At 38.5% G+C, this 20793-nt stretch overlaps 1 protein-coding gene across 1 annotated transcript in view; it reads left to right on the top strand.

The window, feature by feature from the left end:
- The window catches only part of KCNH1 (potassium voltage-gated channel subfamily H member 1), a 152479-nt gene that overhangs the window by 4268 nt on the left and 127418 nt on the right, over window positions 1–20793 (top strand). The window contains exons 3-4 of the mRNA XM_064445470.1: window positions 5303–5695; window positions 18180–18609. Of these exons, the coding sequence (XP_064301540.1) occupies window positions 5303–5695; window positions 18180–18609 (823 nt within the window). The remainder of the gene's footprint in view (window positions 1–5302; window positions 5696–18179; window positions 18610–20793) is intronic.

The raw sequence follows: 20793 nt of genomic DNA, 5'->3' as shown, positions 1-20793 counted from the left end.
TGGTTTAAGGAAGGTGTTAGTGGCAAATTATGTTGTTTTATCCATAGGCTGTGGATAATACAAGCAGTGTCTATTAAGCCTCAGTCTCTGACTTTTGCCAGTATGTGTAGATTTATTTAGCCTGACTTCTCTAATAGCAGTCATACTGTTTAAATTAATTATGCAATTATTGCAAGGGTGTTAGGTAACTCTGAGAGTACATTCTTGAGTAAGAATATAAAGTAATTGATAAATTTCTGTGGCTTTATTACCAAGGAGCTAATTGTAGGAACCATTCTTCCTGGTCACTGCATAGTACACATCTTCTACACCTATGGTGTTAGCTAATGCATTCTCAATATTTACCAGGCAGTTCTGGGTAAACAAGATTGTGTCATAATTAAAAAAAATGCATTAGTTATGAGAAATAAAAGCAGAAAAATTATAATGGTGCTTAGCAGCACTGCTTAATAATGGAACTTCTGCCATTTTTTTTTTTACCTTGTTTACCAGGGACTTATAACTGCCATTAAAATCTACTTCAAGTTGAGGCTTAGCACCTAGCCCTTGGCTTGGGAGGAATTTGTGTGGGTGCCTGTGAAAATGAAAGCAAGGGACAGTGAGAGAAAGCAAATATATGCAGTTGAAAACACAAAAGGGAGAGATTAAGCTGAAAATGAACGTTTGTGTGGATTTTCCTCCCCCCCCCCCCCCCCCCCCCCCCCAGTCATGCAGCCTTAAAAGTAAATAAATCATTGTAATCACTTGTTGATGCACTTTTATGAGTCCTGACTGGTGATTTATTCACCATTTTTTAACAAATTTAGGATACCTTTTTTTATTTTGTTGTGTTAAAAAAAAATTAACACAGCCTAGTGAAACCTATGATGAAATTTGTCATTTCTGCTCTTGAAATAATATTCTCTGGCTTTAAACTGCTATTAAAACATCATGCATCATTACCACAAATAATAAATGCAGCTAATACAACTTTAGTGGCTGATGAATCATAAGTAATTAGAATAATACTTTCATTAATAACTTTCTGAAACAAATATTTCTTTTATTATGGTATAACTGCATGACAGAAAAGTAATCCAAAACGAGGGCTGTTTCAGTTATTTGGAAAATTATAGCAATATTTGTTCAGTGCACATGGGTGGAAGCTTAGCATATTGGTTTATATAGTTGCATGTGTTTTCTTCATGATTACTTTTATATTGATCTTCTTTTTTTTCCCTCTTCAGGAAAAGTACCTTTACAAGCAGTTTGAATCTAGTTAGTTCATGTGGGTGGGTAACCACACCCGACAGCTTCAGCAAACACTGTTTCAGGTTGGCATTACTCTCCCTAGAGCCTGGAGTGCAGAAAGAGCACCTTGGAATAAAGCAGAAGTACTTCTCTCTGCATCTACCTGACTTTGCTGTATGGTGCAGAGAGAGTGGGGTTTATAGCTCTTAATCTCTAGATGACCCAGGAGGGGACTATGTGTGGCCCTTCATGTGAAAAGTGGAGAAAAGAGCTCTTCTAACTTCCAGTGCAGCAACCTGACAAAACCTAGAGGTCTAGCACTAAGGTCTGTGGACCTCCTTCCATTATTTCTGCACAGCATTGAGTTCTTTTGTTGTACTTAATGCTAAAAGCACATGCTTGTTCTCTGAGATAGTTAAGCTTTGTTATAGGGATTTTTCTCTTCCTTTAATGAAAAGAAGTATTTGGTGCCTTTGAAAGCTCTTGGCTGGCAGTCCTGGTGGCTGCAAGACCTTTGCCAGTCTGTGAAGCAAGCTGCCTTTCCCAGGAGAAGGTAGTGTGAGCTGGGACAGTGCCCTTCTTCCATCTCAAACTGTGAAATGACAGTTCATCTCTCTAGCAATGTCAACAAGATGGAGTGGTTTTACAAGGTGCACGTTAGTGGTGTAGTGAGAGGGAGCCAGGACTAGAACTTGCCACCCCCACCCCACCCAAGCAAAAAAAGTGGAGATACCCCAGGCTTGCTGCAGGTGGCTTTCCCACCTTGTGAGTGATTGATATCCCTGCATCATTCCTTGATGTCCACCTCCTGCCCTGTCCCTGCCCCTTCTCTCGAGATTCATGCCCATACTGCTGGTGCACATCCTTCCACTGAAGACCAGCTAAAGCCATGGCTCCTGCTCACTTTAAATAGCCATTGGTAGAACTTAATCAGAGACTCCAAGGTGGTAGTGAAGTTCAAAAGACTTATTAATAAGGTCCCTAGCCATTCAGATAGTTTTATTTCAGATTATTTCAGATATTTACTTTCTAAATAAAAAGGGAAGGAGACATCAATCCTTTTATTTTCCTGTGCTGTAGCTCTTTGAATCTCAAACAAGCTAGGGGAGAGTGCTTTGTACTTGGTGGTGACATTTTAAAACATTGAAGCAACAAAGTCGTTTTCGTAATGAGTTGAAACTAGAAGTCTGTTTTTTCTCTGCATTCAGTTCAGTTTTACATCCCTGCGGTTCCACTGGCTTTACTGTAATTTATTTTTTTATTTACAGCAAAATAACAGACACCATAATTTAGCCCCTTCTTTATTACCAGAGATTGTTCTTGCCTTTGTTCCTGTTATTCAGGTGTATGGGAATACATTAGTACATTTTTCAGTAACTTTAGCTTGGATGATGCAAAATTTCCACAAGCTCTTCGAGTATAACGAGACCAGTGGTGGCCAAAATGGAGCGCGTTATACAATCTTCAGCCTGTGTGTGTACATATAGGAATTAATTTGACAAGAGCTAACAAAATTATTTTTTTCAGTGTTTCATAGTTGAGATTCCTATGTTGCTTAGAATGATTGCCAAAATGTTTGACTTTTTCAGGTAACAGTAGAGGCAAAAAAAAAAAGCCCTGGGAGATGTGATTGCAAAAGAAGCAACTATGGTTTTGGCCTGCATTTAAGGGATGCTGCAATCTCCCTATGCTAGTGAGATCTCAGCATTAGAACTGAAATCCAGTTAGATGGATCTAGATCTGTAGTAGTGAGACCAGTAATCCAGAATTAGAACTGACTGAAAAATGTTGCTACATGATAGAAAGTTCTTGGTTTTGCTGATCAGTCATTCCAGTGAGTGAATATTCCAGAGGACTCTCCTTGCCCAGAGAAGCTTATTTTAGGCTTGGGAGCTTATGTTAGGGCTGCTACTCATGCAAATCCTTATAAAAGCCAGTAGTAGCTCAGTGCTTTCCAGCTGATTCAGGTACGGCTGTGATGCTTGAAAGGGAGAGCAGGAGATACTTGCGGTATTGATCGTGGGCTAGAACTTCTGTTGAGAAAGATATCCTAACATTTGTTGGTGGGACTGCAAACAAGCCCTGAAGGGAACGATGCTCTGGGTACGCATACTAACTCAGTACGCAACCTATGCCTCTTCTAGTCACTATCAGTGACTTCTGAGGACTGTGTTGGCTGGCCAGTGCCTCCTGCAGAGAAGAGACTGCTTCTGTCTTGTGCTGCTTCTAGCTCCTCTCACCAGAAGGCAGCTTTTTTTGTTGTTTTTGTTTTGTAGTGTGGAGAACTTTCATGAATCAGGGTCAGGAGTGGCAGAGTGCTTGATACTGCAGTGACACGTCTGAGTCCTAGTTTGGGTTGCAAGGGGGTTCTACTTAGGGGAAAAATGTTCCTTTTCCCTCTTTGCTGTCATTCTAGAAACTCAGTGAAGCAAAAGTACTAAGCCCTCTTCCCCCCCCCCCGCCCCAAACTGTTGATGACTCTGTGCTAACATGCAGGCCTCTCTGAGCAGGTCATGCTGCTTCTCTTCTGGAGAGCATACTGGGCTCAAAGTCAGCAGGCTTGCAGCTCCCATTGTCATTTATACATGTGCAAGGGACTGTGATATGACAGTGTCTGACCCCTGTTGTGCACAAGAGTAAGTGATTATGTGCGGTTCAAAGCAGTAGGGAACTTGGTCGGAGGCTGTTTTGTTCAACTAGGACTCTTGCAGCTGATTGTTTTCTTTTGTACCCTTTGGCTTAATCGGTTGGAAAAAAGCCCACCAGTTCACAAAAAAAAGAATAATAAAAAGCACTCAGAAAAGCCTCCAGATAAAAATCCATGTCTAAATAATAGTTGTTAAAAAAGCTGAGATAAGGAGCATGGAAGGAAGACATCCTCCTATTATAGCTATGTTGTCTGATCTTTTCCCTGAGAAGGTGGCCATTCAGTTTCCTTCTCTGCTCCCTATTGCTCTAAACTACGATGTAACCAAGCATGAAAAAGGAGCCATGCTCCTAAATAGTTCCCACAGGTTCTATGAGTTTGGCATTAGCAAACAAATCTCACTTGAGCAAAACTCCATCTTCCTTTCAGTTTTCACCCATAACTTATCCAGGGTAAATTTCATTTGAAAATTTAAATTGTCTTTATTTGGAGGCAAGTCCTTCATGTTAGTTTCACCCTCATGTATATCCATGGATGTAAACAAACACTTTCTTATTCATAAGCGTGTAAAAGAAACTTTAATTCTCAAGATTTAAAGACATGATCATACTCTTTTTGCACCAGTGTGCAGAACTGGAAAGACAGTAGACTTCAAATGGGCAGCATTGATCGAGGTTGCAGTTATACAAAACAGTTGGAGCATGTGCTGAGCTTGAGGCCCAAGGTTTAAAACACATGCTGACAGATCTTTTGGTGCTTCAAGCATTTTTTCTAATTTCTAATTCAGACCTAACTGCACTGTAACTTGACTGTACAGCATCAGATAGTGAAGATCTTCTCTCAGTGAAAAGTTAAGTTCAAAATTAGTTTCTTGAGGCTAATGATAGTTATCCACGGGCTTTGGTCCTGCACCAAAGGAGAGAAACAAAGGTCCATGCATTCACAATAGGTTGTAAGGCTATTTCACATACAGTATAGTGAAGAGTGAAATAGACAATGCTGAGAAGCAGTATGGTCCAGTGGTCCTGGTGCTGGATTGGAACTCAGAAGTTGGGGTATTTGTTCCTGGTTTTGCCATTGATTTCTGTTTGCAGCTGCCTTATTGCCCCTCATTTATCTGTCTCATCTGTTTAGACTGCTGAAGAGCTGTGCCTTCTCTATATGTCTTGGAGATCCAGCACGTTAGGCTTAGTGTCAAAAAATAATTAATGGCATTAAAAGAAACAACAACTATTCTTAAGTTGATGCTGATCTGTTTAACAGAGTACTTATCCTGACTTGCTTACCATTTGGTGGTGATAAAAGGAGTTACTGCACCTGCATTTTTATCAACTGTTGTACTGAGCTTGAGAATCTACAATGTGAAAAATAACATTGAAAAATTAAGCATGTTTTCTTTTTCTCCTGAAATCTCTGTGATTACAGGTACTGCAGCTGGGCTCTGAAATCCTCCCACAGTACAAACAAGAGGCACCAAAGACTCCACCGCATATAATTTTGCATTATTGTGTTTTCAAGACTACCTGGGACTGGATCATCTTGATTTTAACCTTCTACACTGCTATTTTGGTCCCTTACAATGTCTCCTTTAAAACCAAACAGAACAACGTGGCATGGCTAGTAGTCGACAGCATTGTAGATGTCATTTTTTTGGTAGACATTGTGCTTAATTTCCATACCACCTTTGTGGGGCCAGCAGGAGAGGTGATCTCTGACCCAAAGCTGATTCGCATGAATTACTTGAAGACCTGGTTTGTGATCGATCTGCTCTCATGCTTGCCATATGATGTCATCAATGCATTTGAGAATGTCGATGAGGTCAGTATACTAGTTCGACTTCCACCCATTAATTATTACTTAATCGTTGGGGCAGGGGGGGGAGAGAAGAAAGAAATGTATGCCTTTAAATACATTTAATTAGTGTACGTGTATCTCTAGTAGCTGCTCTCAGCCCATGTAGAAGTTTGCTTATGAGCTGTAGCCAGAAGGGTCCATCTTTAACTGCACTGGGAGAGGCTGAGGTTTTTGGTGTCAGAAATCCATGTTTATTTTCCTTCATTCTACATCCTCAGCATTCAGGAGGACAGGTAGAAGCAGACAGCAGAATCTCTGCACAGCACTGAGGAAAACTGCTTAACCTGACTCACCAGGAATAGCTTTAAGTGGTGTGCCGAGATAGTTTCTTGGGGCAGGCTTCTCTTCCTTTCACTGTTGACTGAACAGAGTATGTCCACTAATGGCAATTCTTCACATGAACAATTGGAAAGTATAATACACTTTTCTCAGCTGCTTCTAATACAATATAGTGGGTGGCAGAGGCTGGCAGTGACTCATTAAATGTTCTTAGACCACCACAAAGGGCTCTGCGGGTATCTGGTGATCCATGCAGCCTTGTTAGGCAACAGTTGTTTTAGGTGAAGCAATTGAAGATGCTGTTTTGATGCTTGTTTGGTAATTCCATAATTAGAAGAAAGGGTAGGGAGCAATCTGGAAATCTAGACTCCTCCTTAATTCTCACTTATTTCTTTGGGAACAAGTCACAAGCCAGCAAAAGAACTAACATTCAGACACTTAAAACCACAATATTACTCTGTTTTAACTCCTTGTTCTCCTACTGCATCAGGCTGCTAAGAAACATTCCTAAACTAAATATATTAAGGTTCCAGGCCTAAATAGTTCAGAGAGTTAATGAATTGTTAATAAAATTTTAGAGGATTCTAGTAGTCTACTTTTTAATTACATCTTATAAAATCTGTACCGTCAACTAACTAATTAGGTGTCTGTATCTGATACACATGCTAAACCTGTAACATCTGTATATATCATATCTCATCAGTGCTTAGTATTTTTTTTTTTTAGCCTGTAAAATGTAATTTTTTGAGTTCCTTTAAAATCTGCCCATGTTGTAAAGGACAACCTGGCTATTAAAAGAAAATTATGCCAAGTGAAATATCTGGGTAAAAACATAAAACCACATTACTTTTGTAAAAACACACTACACAGGTTTTTATCAAGTTTAAAGTATTTAAAGTATTTTGCTCAATGACTTGAGGACAAGTAGGCAAACTGTTGGATGCAGTGGAAAAACATAATATTATTTGATATTTAATTCCCTAGAGAGGCTTTCATTTTATATAAAGCTGCAGACTGGAATAACACAAATGAGATCAAGCAAAAAAGCCTTGTGAGACCTGTCCTTAAATATTTGTTTGTCATAAAATGGACCCAGGCTGCAGATTACTGTTCAGGGCTTTCACATATTACTTTGCCATGGCACTGATAAAGCAATGGAAGGAGTGGCCATATGTCAGTTTCTGATATTTAGCCTGAAAGATTTAAAAAAAAAAAAGACAAAAAAAAAAAAAGGAAGGAAGCTTTTCTCACCCGCTGCAGATAGCAGCAACCTGCTGATGCTGATTTTGCCAGAGGAACATTTCATAACTGTAGACTGGTGATGTGACCTACAGAACATTCCTGAGGAAAATGTCTATACCAGTGACTGTGACAACCCTTGAGCTGGGCACAGGCGCTCTCAGGCTCATGGTAGCAATTCTGCAGAGAAATTCTTGTGTGAGTTTGAATTTCTTCAGGTTCTCTATCACAGTGTTGCCTTGTAACAATGAGGAGCTGATTGGTACTTCAGGCTTCCTATGGCTCTTCAACAGTCTCCGTAATCAGTGTAACAGTGTTAGTTTTAGTTATTCTAGCTATTGTGCCCAAGGAAAATAACATTTTTTTGATGCTATCCTTTCAAGATTGTTTGTCTCTATTTCCCCTGGTGGGTTCTGACATTTAGCTGTTATAAATCATTGTAGGGTCGTTAGAGCAGAGTTTCCACTGGTGTAAATTGCTGTGCTTCTATTAAGGGCTCATAGACTGGTTTACAGGACCTGAGGGGCTTTGCCCGCAATGCCAGCAGAATAACATAGTGCACATCAGGTGGAGGTTTAGGACAGTATATGCTGATCACTGTTTCATGGGCTGCCTGTAGAGAGAAAGATAACCTTTTATTAAAGAATGAAAAAAAGAAAACCACATTCAAGGTGTCTTGAAAGTAGAAAGGCTTTGCCTTATATCTTCTCTGTTGTGTAGAGCATTCCCTTGTGGGTGAACTCCCTTTCTTTCAAACTTGCTTGTTTAAATTTAACGGGTCTCTCACCCTAGATTACACACCATATCACTCCACACTTATTTTATGTCAGCTGTGAGGCTGCACTGCTCAAGTTATAAGGAGCCAGACTGGATTGTTATCTGCGTGTCACTTTGATTTTGATAAAGGGAGTTCCCTTGGAGCCATGAGACTGGAGTTAGTAGGTGGTCGTGGCTGCTGCAGGGATTTGTTTTTTTAAGTCCTAATGTGAATATTCTTAAAAATAATTGCCAGAGATTAAATGATACCCAGTGTCAACAGTGGTGATAAAATGAGTTAAAGAATATAAATTGCCATTTTCCTGTTTCAATGTTTTCCATATATGGCTTTAAACAGGAGGAAATGGGATCCTGGCTTTGTTGCAGTCCCTATAGTGAAGGGGACTGGGGCAGGTGGAGAGTTACTGTTTTTTCTGCCTGCTGTCATCCTCCGTTAAAAGAAATGTCACTGAAGACACTGGGGATGTCATGGAGGAACTAACTTGACAAATCAATTTGGTTTTTAAGAATGCCGTAAGTGCTGTGATGAAGATGAACTGATTTGCAAGGGATGTGGGACCTGGAGCTGAAGAAGTAAAAAGCTCTGTATATAGGGTGTTGAGGCTCTTTTGACTCTGGGTAATTTTAAGACTGTCCCATCACTTAGCTCTTTATGGATTAATAGTGGAATAAGTTTTGTCATCTTCAAAGTGATCCGCTAATACAAGGTTAATTATAACATATGAAACCAGAGCTGATCAATATTTCTGACAAGCAGATGCTAATTTAAAAAAATTCTGATACTGAATATTTTTTCTATTTTGAGGTACCTTTTTGTTTTGCAATTTACTTCATTATTCCATTATAAGATATAATGGAAAATATTTTCTTGAAACAAAATTGAGTGTGATTTCTGTTTTATTTTTTTCAGGCAATTTCAAAATTCTTTGAGTTTATTGCAGTTTGGAACATTAGTATATTTTCAGTTCCCCCTTTTTTAATATAATTGAAGTTCCAGTTTCCTCTCTGCACTGTTGAGAACATTTTTGTCCACAGAAATACTTTGAATTAATTAACTATTAATTGATACAACTATTAATAACTACAATTAATACAAGAGACACTTCTGTATGAATAGCTGTATTCTACAGATGGAAGAGGAAAGAAAAAACGTCGATGTCTTTGTTCAAGGCTGTAGAATTAAATATGAGAATGTATGAAGCTTCTGATCTCAAGTGCTGTGCTCAAAGAGACAGTACAGTATCTCATATTCAGACAAGAACAGAATTCAACAAATGAAGGAGTGAATAGCTGTAGAGAAATTTCCATTGTTACCCAAATGAAAGAAAAGTTATAAATGTTTCTCCTAGCTTTTGTATATGGGAAGCTAATTATACAGTTAAGTATTACTTTCTTGACCTACCATAGAACTTCAATAAAAGAAAATATCCCACTGATTGATGAATCACCTTAATGCTAGGCTTAGATGTTCTACTGTTAAGACAATACATCATGCTGTAGTATAGCTTGAGTAAGAAAAGAAAATATTGCTCTAAAATTTACACAGCCCTTAAAACATGTGGTATTAGTTTCTTTTGAATTTGAATGATCACAATAACATTTGTCAGTAATCCTTTACAGTAATTAGTATTATTCCTTACTTAAGAAAATACCACCTACTTTGGGGGATAATGTTATCTTTCTGTGTTTAGATATCAATCAGTGGATTTAATAAAAAACAGGCTTAAAGAAAATTCCATAATTTTTGCCAAGAACAATGCAATTTAAGACTTTGACTTCCAAAGGCAAGTTCAAGCATATTTTTGCAGTGTCAGCTTGAGCAATTTTATACTGTGGTTTTCAGCCATAATACCATAAGATACAATTTATATTGGAAAAAATTTGACTTATTACATGTGACACCGTTGTGAAATTTCATGGTAGGAGTGGAATCCAGCCATGTCACCACCATATAAATCTGTGAAATAGGGAGTTTGTTGTAGTAATTTCTATCTGTATTTGAATGGATCACTATGATCAATTGTTGGCCAATGCCAAATTGAGAACCATATATCACTCTTATTAGTTGAGGCAGAAGAGAAATAAATGCATAGTAAAAGATCATCAGGAAAGATGTATTGAATATAAATGATCTAGTATTCACTTAAATGGATGAGTAAGAGAGTTGCTAGCATGTAGGCAAAGAAGATATACAGCTTTGAAAGAACAAAATTTATGATGATAAAAAGACTTCCAGAAAAAAACACAATACAGAATTAATAGAAGTGAATTAAGCTATTTAGTGTTAAGTGAGCATGGTGTAGCTGGAAAGGAAACAGTGAACTGTGAGAGAGGAAAAAATGAATGTGGTGCTGGTCAGATTGTTGGCAACTCTCTGAGGTAGTACTTTTGCAATAGATTAATTTAATCCTTATTAGTGGAATAATCTCTCATGCTAATACAAATTAGCTATCTAGGAATTACTGAAGTAGCTACACTGAAAAGCATGCAACTTCCCTAGACTTTTATCATTTTCTTGCAATAAAGGGCAAGGGAATAAATGATCATATTTATAGTATTAGGGAATAAATAGGAGTCCGTAACGAAAGATTTTGGGTTAGGTGAATTTTGCAAACTGGAAAATATAATTTTTAAACTCATTCGAACTGTAAAAAGCTGTATAATGTGAAAACTGTTTGAAACTGTGTTTAGTTCTCTTCTTTGGATCTGTCCAGTTAGGCAATACTGTGTTTTGCACATGGGTCCTTTGGTAATGGATGAATATTTTTCTGTGGCTAATTAAAATTTAAGTAGTCCTAACCTACTTTCTATGTAACACGTATAACAAAGCAGCTAAGTATCAGAGTATGATCCAAGCATAGAGGAAATGTCAGCAAATTGTGGTTCTTGAACATGATCAAAGCAGATGAGAAGGTATTAGTGAGACCCCGTGGACTGGGTGACTCCTTACTGATGCTCCTGGGAAAGAATCAAGCAATTGGGTTGATGTACCCAGGTGGGGCAGTGGGAGGGCTGAAGCATGGGCCTTGGGGTTGGGGGTTTACTTGGTAGGGTGTCCCCTTGTGAGAGACCCCCAAGAAATAGGACAAAGCCCAAGGGAGGTGCGTGCTCTGGGCTGTGACCTGCCAGAGGCCCTTGGGGGATTGTTGGTGTGGCTCCTAGGGAGTGTTGGGCGGTTCAGAAGGAGGTTGGGGGCCTTGACCTGTGGAAGAAGGGGAGTGCAAAAGAAAGAAAAGGTGGTCATGGAGGAGGAGTGCTGCTTATCTGACTTTTGTAGGTGCCTCTGTACTGCACTATGGCCCCAAGGGGCTGTGCCAGGCAGGAATTACTCCTTAACAGGCAGGTAGGTGGAAGGAGTATTTGGGGAAATACAGATGGGGTAAAGCAGATTCCTGGGGTAATGCAGACTGACAGGATATAAACTAGAGAGGCAAAGAAGCACTGACTGATCACAGTCTCTTGAGGATTTGACTCAGGGTGTCTCTCTGTCTATGTTTGGGTTTTTTTTCCCTCCTTTTTTTTTTTTTTTTTTGATCAAATATGAGTTTCTCTAACTTCCCTCCTTGAAAACCCAACGTCCATACTACTAATGGAGTGCCTCTTTTGTGCTGCCCTCTGAAGGGGCAGGCTGCCTTTTCCCCCCAAATCCTCTGTTTTCTAAACTGTGTTGGTGTTGCATTATGGCAGTGCAGAGCTCTTCTGCCATTAACCCATTTAGTGTTAAATTCTCTCCTCTACACCAAGCCTGCTTAAGCATTTTAATTAATTTAAATTCTGCTTGCTTCCCTGGTCTCCCTCAGGTTCACACACCTTGATGACTCAGAGACATCTACACTGTCTGCTGATGGATAGCCCCTCCCAAAAGAGAATACCGGAGAAGGATGTGTGGCTGTGTCTCTGCACAGCACCTACTCTGTGGGTTCTGCTGTGGCTGTTCAGATGCCATTTAGGTCCTCTTCTGCACTACTAACGTTCAGATCAGTCTTTTTTGCTAAGTCACAGATAAGTAAGGGTGTTATTGGATTTCAGGGCTACTTATTCATAGCTTTGAAAAGCATGACATGATTTATCATACTGTTAAAGTGAGAATAGTAGTCTACATAAGCTATTCAATCTGTGTGAGGCTAAAAGAATTAAAAAGCTGAATTACGTTTTCAGTGATAATGTATGGTGATATCCTTTGTCCAAGAAGGAGAGCTAATTGAATACATTAGATTCTAAATTATTTCAGAAAGCTGCTGTTAGAGTGATACTTACTCCGCATACAAAGGGAAGCATGTTTCAGAGACGGGGATCAGCTACTCTGTTCTTTTTCCCCCATTCAGCATACTTGTATCGATCTGAGGCAGAAAGTCAGATGAGATGGCAAAGGGTATTTATTTCAGTAGCTAAACGGTTGCTTTATAGTCTATTTCATATTAGGGATTGGATTAGAATTGGAAAGATGGAGCGGTGTTGGATGCCAGTAACACTAAATCTTATTTGGGTGTTTGGCCTCTTTGAGATAAGTAAAAAGCTTTTGAAACTAACAGCTGCTTTGAATCGGAAGCAGATTGCTGCCTGTCAGGGGTAAATTTTTGTATTTGTTAGTGTGGAAAGTGGGATTTCTTTAGATTACTTATGTGTTATCTTTATCCTTGTTCTTCCTCTCAAGGTAAAAAAAAAAGTGTGTGTCTCCTGGGGGTGTGTGTGTGTGCAAGGCAAGCATGGACATAGTTTTATAAATGAAAAATCAGCTTTTCCATCTCTTCTCACACCCTCTGCTGTTATACATGAATTATTGCTGTTTCTTGCACAATTCTAACCAAGCTTGCAGATATCTGACTAAAATAAGGTCTGTGAGTCTAGAGATCTGCTTTTTTTCGGTGCTGAAAACCACAGTGGTAACCAGAAGGTTTAGTTATTGATTTTGACCTGTGCACATAACGCTGTCTCATCTTTGGCTGCTAAATATGGCAATCTGTAGGAAAGGTTGCATTCTCAGACCTAATTAAGAAAATCAGAAGAGGCAAATAACAGAAATGAGAAGTCCTAATGATGACCTGGCAGGGCTGCCATGTTGCTGCAGATAGCCAGAGCCAGACTGTGGCACAGGTGACTTCAGAATCAAATGTTAAAAAGAAGTCAGTGTTTTCCATGGCTCTTGCCTCACTTATGATAAATTTGGTTCATTGCTTCTGTTTTTTTGATAAATAATTTTTGTTGTTCTGTTTCATTCTCATTCTTGTAATGATTGGTTTTCAGTCTCCTGCATCTCCCTTTAATTGAGAAGAAGCTAGAACTTTAGCAGTTACACGTGAGAGGAAAGTGCTGGAAAATTTAGTGCAGATTTTTGTCAATACTGAGTATTTATCTTTTCAAAATAGACAGTAGGTAGGAAGTAAATGATACTTCCTTAGAGCCTAGAAGAAGCCCTTAATGCTTGGCTTAAGTGCATTTTCTTTCTGTACATGTGGAAAGTAAATAATGGCCAAAAATGTGAGTACTGTCATGCAGATTGAATCTATTACTAAAGTGCTGCCATTACTATAGCTGTAGGAGGTGGGATGAAAGTTGTATTTTAGTTCTTTTCTAAAGTTGTTCGTCCTACATCTTGTTTGGAAGGGAAAATGAATTATTTTTCATAGTTTTTGGTGGTTTCTTTTTGACTGTAGTTAATTTTTATTGCTGTTCTTTAAACAAGTTGTATTTTGTTTTTTCGAGGTGGAATTTATTATTCCATTAACTGAGTTGAATGTAATTTGACAGCAACTGTTTTTTTTATTTGCATAGCATCTAGCACTGTAGTGTCCACTGTTATGTTCTTGGGGACCATAATGACACAGGTAACTAATAATGACTGTGCTACAGCCCTTACGTTGCTAAACACTTCACACAGTAACTCATCACAATGTCTCTATCTCTTTTTATGGATGTGGAAGTAATGACATAAATCTTATGTTGTCTGCTGCAAAGCTGGAGCCAAAACATGCATATCCTGGATCCTGTGTTTGGAGAGAAGGTTACTTACATGGCTGAGATATCACTGTGAGACAAGATATGTGAGATCATGTCATGCACAAAACAAAAGATACAAAAGAAATTCTGTGTAAATACGCACAGTACCTAGTGAGTAGGTCTAATTAATGACAAATTATAGATGGAAATTTAGTTTTGGCAGTATCTGATGGACAGAATTCTGAAGCATTCTCTTTAAATGTAAAATGTGGGTCCTGCTTTCCTTCAGAACTGAGGCTGATCTGTTTTTCTGTTGTGTTTGAGATGCAGTTCCACTCAGCAAAGATTGCATCGGAGGAGAGGAAGGAGGAGTGGTTGTTTTTATTACTTTAAGGATTTTTGACATAAGGGTTTGCTCAGTCAGTGAATACAGAGTTATTTATTCTGGCTCTCTGGGCTTTGAGCTTGTCCTTTGGTTTGGAGGGGACTTGCTACAGATTCTTCCATTTTCACGCATCAAGCCCTCACTGGCAACAAAAGTAAAACTGTCAGCCTATTAAATATTTGTCAACAATATATAAGTAGCAGCAGTAGAATCTTTAGTGTCATTCTGATACCTCAAACTATTTGAGTGAAATTCAGCATTTTGTGCCATATTTGACTAAGTGCTGCATATTTAGAAGTGCTGCACACAAGTTATCTCTGTAACAAACCATAGTAAAAATATACTGGTTTTCTACCCTGGCCATATAACCCATTTCTCAGCTTCTACATACCCCTAGGGGAAGGGACCTGTTGGATAGAGTACTAATAGGTGGGACTGTGTTTGAGTAAATCAGGCCCAGGTAGGACTTTGTGGGACGTTACTTAGTCTTGTCCTTTCCCTGCCTGCCACACAGAAGTTTCTTAAGGTGATCCTTTAGAGCAGAGCACCTGGGGGTGCCTGCTTGGGACCTGTAGTGCAATTGCTAGCTCGTTATGAACTGAGGTTTATCTATGTCCTGTGGCCAGAAGGAGTTCTGGGTGTCTTTTATTCTGCCCCTCAAAGGTTATAGGAGTGGCAGAGCTATGAAGGTAGGACACGCATCATGAGGAGTAAATTGAGTTCAGGCTCTTTTGCGTGACATCTCGGAGACATCTGTAAGATAAAAGCATAAAAATAATCTGCACTGATAAGAGCATTAGAATGGACAGTAATCCAAAAGTACAGTTCTGTTTTGGAAAGTTGTAATCTAAAAATGTCAATTTTGAATCCTGGAGATCTATTTCTGTGAGTATTAAAGTATTACTTGCTAAATTTAGTGAGTAAAAGTACTGTTTTCAAGTATTGGAGAATAACTGGATTTTTTTTTTCTACTGTATCATCTATGAAATAGTCTATTAAGTTTCCATTGTTTATACCCATTTGAAATTCTGTCACTTAGAAATTTTTGAGATATATGAATAATTATTTCCCTAGGCATTTCTTCCTCTTGATATTGATTCATTTAGAATAGACAAATCCTTTCCTTTGAGGAAATCAAATAGAAAATACTGTTAATGCTGAGATAAAAATAAATGATTGGTTTTTTAGCTTTTTCTTAAGTTTTAGAATCTCACTGACAATGCAGTCATGTGAAATATTATGACTAATTTGAATATTAAATGCATCCTTTCAATGTAACCAAATTTATTTTCTGTGAACAAGCAAGTTCTTTTTGTACAAAAACCCTAATTCTTTCTACCTCTGGTAAGAATTTGGTGGAATAACTTTCTCCCAAATGATGCAGTTCTATCACAAGCTTAAGCAGGGGGTGTCAGACAAGATGATCTCCAGAGGTCCCCTTCAACCCCTACCATTCTGTGATTCTGTGAAATGCTTTTACAAAATTTCTTTTTGTGAATTTCACAAGGGAAATTAGGATAAGAGTACTCTGAAAGCAAAGTAGTTTGCCTTAAATCTATTTTTAAAGATTTTATTTTGTATTCCCATTTTTCATATCCAATTTCTTAAACTCCCCTTCTGTGATATTTTGTTCCCCAAGTCTTTCTAATACTTTTTTTTCATTTTAAGAATAAATCAAGTTCCAAACTTTTAATTCCTTCCTGAATCATTATTATTTTTGTCTTTTGTAGGACTCTCACTGATAAACAGCATGTTTGTTTTTTAAATCCCAGTGATGAGTTTTCATTTTAGGAACAAATTTCGCACCACTGTTTTTGAGCAAAAATAAAACTGGTATTTAGAATGCTGGGGTGGATAAATTTCCTGCCCTTGCCCGAGACTTGTAATCACTGCATGAGTAAAAAGCTTGGCTTTGAGGCTGAAGCTAAAAGCAGGCCATTAGTGGAGACTTCTCAAAATGTAAAACATTATTGGTTTGCTGTTCATTTGTAAAGATGAAAGAGAGAAATGGGCATTGGTCCTGAGGAAAAAGGCCAGAAGACTGTGTTGTAATGTCAGAATGTAGATGTTTAGAATATAGAGATGATATGTATTTGTCACACAGGGACTTGTATTATCCAGTTCTAAAATATGGATATTGTTACAGTTTTTTGTGTTTTCCCCTTTACTTTTCCTCTCCATACTGAGTGTTCAGAAGTAGCTGCTTTCTCTCCCCTGGAAATGAAGGCCTTATGCCTTCTGTGTCATATTCTCTGAACTGCTATCAAGGATTTGCTCCATTGTTTACAAAACAAAGCTGGGTACGGAATGAATGGGAAATGGAAATTAACTTTTACTTTGAGAAGGAATTTTTGCATCAGTGACTTGAAAAGTTTGGCATAGATAATTTTGAAAAGAATAACTCACTTTGTCTCCTCCGGATCTCTGCAAATATCTCTGATTTAAATAAAAGCTGCTTTTTTTCTCTCTCTCTCACTTTTTTTTTCCCCTCCTTCCTTTTTACTCACCTCCCCCTGGTTGCGTTAGATCTTGTCCAAATACTTAATCGAAATCGATAGTATGTTCCCAGGTAACCAATTACATCTGTCTCTGAAAATGAGTCAATGTAATCATGACAAATTCATGAAATAAAGGGGAAATATGTTGCTGCAGTCCTGGGGAACATGAGTCAATATGCTTTATGTAATTATTTAATAAAACATCCTTTCTAGTGCATTGAACCAGTCTAGGATACTGAAACAGTTGTATTTATGCAGGAATAAACAACCTTCCAGTAAAAGCTGGTGACCAGAAGTATGCAATTATGCATTTCCAGAAATACTCATTAAACCAGTCTGCTTAAATTTTAATCAGACTTCTATGTATGAAACAGTCTCGATAAGAGGGAGTAGAAAAAAGAAGAAAGGATTTTTATGAAAGGCTATTAAGATCTAGTGCCCCAAATGGCTTTGCATTTTTTTAATTTAACTTCTTGTGCATGGGATTGCAAATCTGTCTAAAAGTTAAGAACACAAAATCCTACGTGCTGGCTTAATTCTATTTTGTGGGAGCCATATTAGTGTCAGCACAGAAATTATACATTGGTAACAAAGCTGTCACAAAAAGACTATGATGCAGGGGTTAGACAATGAGATATAGTTTTGTGTAGTCCATGTAGGAAATGCCGGAGGACTGATTATCTCTGTGTGAATTCTCACATAAAAGTAAAGTTGTAGGAAGTGTGCTGTTACACTGAAAAATTACAAATCACCAGGTACTTCCAGTGTTTTTGGCCTTCCTTATTTATCTTCCTGGTGTCTGAGCTGAATACCCTAAACTATGTTATATCTGAAATATGAGAGGACATGTATTGCCAGGATGATAAGGATGTCAGGAATGGCCATAAGAGGTTCATGACTCCAGATGCTGGAGTGAATTCAACTGGTGTCTGGTTATGTTCCTCTCAAAATTAGATTTGTATAGTTTAATGGTTAGTGAATTCCATGTTTCTTTTCAGCCAGCGTGAAGTAGCATGAGGATGCTCAGAGATGGCCTACTGGCACAACTGGATGTGCAATAAATAGCCTGTCATTTGAAGCCTTTACAAACATATTTGTAGACCTAATCAAACCTTCTGAAAGGACAGTTCAGAGAGCAACCCACAAAATGTTAGTGGATGAAGACGAGAGTGCATATATCCATCCCTGAAAAGGGTCACTAACCTTTTCTTGTTTCACAATCTCTGTTTTCAGGTATAATCTGATGACCATCTATTTGATGGATCACCTCGTGTCTTTGGAAACTGCAGTTATGAATACTGTTGCTTTAATATTCTGTGCTTTATCCTTCTAGGGTATCAGTAGCCTCTTCAGCTCGCTTAAAGTGGTCAGGCTACTTCGGCTGGGTCGTGTAGCTCGGAAGCTGGACCACTACATTGAATATGGAGCAGCAGTTTTGGTTCTGCTAGTGTGCGTGTTTGGTCTTGCAGCACACTGGTTGGCCTGCATTTGGTACAGCATAGGAGACTATGAAGTTATCGATGAGGATACAAACACGATCCGAACTGAGAGCTGGCTCTATCAGCTGGGGATGTCAATAGGAACTCCTTACCGCTTTAATGCATCAGGCTTTGGAAAATGGGAAGGCGGACCAAGCAAAGATTCCGTCTATATCTCCTCATTGTATTTTACGATGACCAGCCTCACCAGTGTTGGATTTGGGAACATCGCGCCGACTACAGATGGGGAGAAAATCTTTGCTGTTGCTATGATGATGATTGGCTGTAAGTATCAGAGATTCTGACTCTCTCACACACATTGCCAAATAGCAGTGTGGCGTGAATACTGATATCATAAGAACATCTCGAATCATGTCAAGTACTATTATGCAGCTTAAAATATTTTTGGTGGCAATATAGTCACTACACACTTTCTTACCATTTAGTTTTAAAATCGTAAGTGGGAATATTGCTGTGACTAGCAGAAATTCAGTCATTCCGGAAGCAATGTTCTGGCAATATCCTTTCAATATTCTTTTGTAAGAAAACCATAAAATGTGTGAAGCCTGAAGTATTAAAAATTAATGCACCAGAGCAGGCACCAACAACCTTTATGCTTTGATTTGGTATGTGGCAAAACATTTGTATGTCAGAGCACCGTATATGTTGGAAAGTGGGTTGGTGAGTAGGAGAAGGTCCAAGAGCATCTCGTAAGGGAGAAAGAACAGTAGCTCTCTAGAGACCATGAACTCTGCTGTGGGCTGAGCATACAGTCAGATCCTAAAGCAACTGGGACGATACTGGCCTTGGGCACCTCTGGCTCACACTTCCTTGTCACAAGGGATTCATGTTGCCAAGCTGTCCAGCTTTTCGCCGTGTTGTGTCACTTCAGTGTAAGATTTGCACTCAAAGTGCCTTGAGAGCTACTCAGAATTAAGAACCATACGGTGGCCACTGTTAAACTAAGTCATGTTTTTCCACATAAGAGTGAAATTTGAACCAAAATAAGGAAAAAAATTCGAATTTCTACATGGAAGAGCATATCATTATATGGAGAAAGAGAGAAGCTTCTGTATGGTGTTACATCTAGAGGAGAAAAAAAATCAATCCTTGCTAAGCAGAAAATTAAAACCAAATATATAATGAAACCCAGTTAGCAGCACGATGCGTGTTATGATAGAAACATTAAGCTTGATTCTGATGTGTGTCATCTTACAGCAACAATGAAATCACACACTGAGATTAGGTGTGCAGTGTTAAGTAGGCTGAAGATTAGTAAGAGTATAAGACACACATTCTTGGTCACATTGGGATTGGGATATTTTAGCTATAAAAATTGTTAATTTAGTTCTTCTAGCTTTTCCACTGCTAAGAGTCCCATCATCCTAATAAAACACTTGTGTAGCAGCAGGGAAATGTATATAAAACTTGGAGACGGTTATATGGTTTCCTCATGAGAAGGTGCATTAGACAATTGTAGCAGTGTAGTACAAAACAGGCTTCCAAACATACTTCCTGATGAAGGTACCTGTTTAATAAGAAGCATCCTGACCTTTGGCTTATTGTTCATTGGGTTATTCTCATGATACTGGCTGGACAAGAATAACTAGTATTATTCAATGTTATTATTATTCAGTACTATGAATACTGAATTAACATAACCTTCATAAAAATCAAGAATGTACATGGGGATATTTTGGAGTTGCACCTGCTCCAAACTCTTCATATGAAAATGTGGCGGAAAGAAAGTGAATTTCTGCTAGATTAATGCTGATAGATATCTGTCCTGAATTCTAAAATGAACTCTAATTTCAGAAAGTTGTAAAAAATGGTGTTCTGGCAATTTTAAATCTCATGAATGCAATCACGTTTGAGGGAAACAATTTTGTTTGTATTTGGACTTCTGGAAACTTACATTTGTAACCCTATAACTGTCTGTGTATCTGAGCACCTTTATCCTGTGAACAACCACTTGGAAACCATTAGGACTATTTGCAATATGTGTTTGCGGGAATGGCAAGTAAATAATCCAAACTCTGGGTTTACCTCCCCGGTTTTTGTAGGGTCTTGATTGCTTTTAACATTCTGTAGTTTTGAGCTGTGGTCATTCCTCAGGATGGGAGGAGCAAAACTCTTTTTTTTTTAGTTTGCAGCTATTTAGAGCTTAATTGTTGACATTCTTCCACCACAAAATTTTGTTAAGGTAACACTTTTTTGCCTGTAGAATTAAGCGCTCAAACATCGATCTGAGCTTGAACTAGGGCTATTTCATAAGAATTTTTTCTGATCTGCTGGGAACCTGAAAGGTACATAATAAATGTATGGGGGATGAATGTGGGGGAGGGAAAATAAGCTTCCTGGCTAAAGCTTTTGTATGCCACTCAGGAAAACTCATATTTGTCCCAGGCCAAGTGTAACGTGTTTGTTATGAGCTGAACTACTTATATCACAGTTGGTGGTGGCTACATG

This window comes from Phalacrocorax carbo, chromosome 3 (genome assembly GCF_963921805.1).
Source record: "Phalacrocorax carbo chromosome 3, bPhaCar2.1, whole genome shotgun sequence".
In the NCBI taxonomy this organism is placed as follows: Eukaryota; Metazoa; Chordata; class Aves; order Suliformes; family Phalacrocoracidae; genus Phalacrocorax; species Phalacrocorax carbo.
Note: the sequence above shows the minus strand (reverse complement) of the source record. Positions and strands in the feature narration are given on the sequence as shown.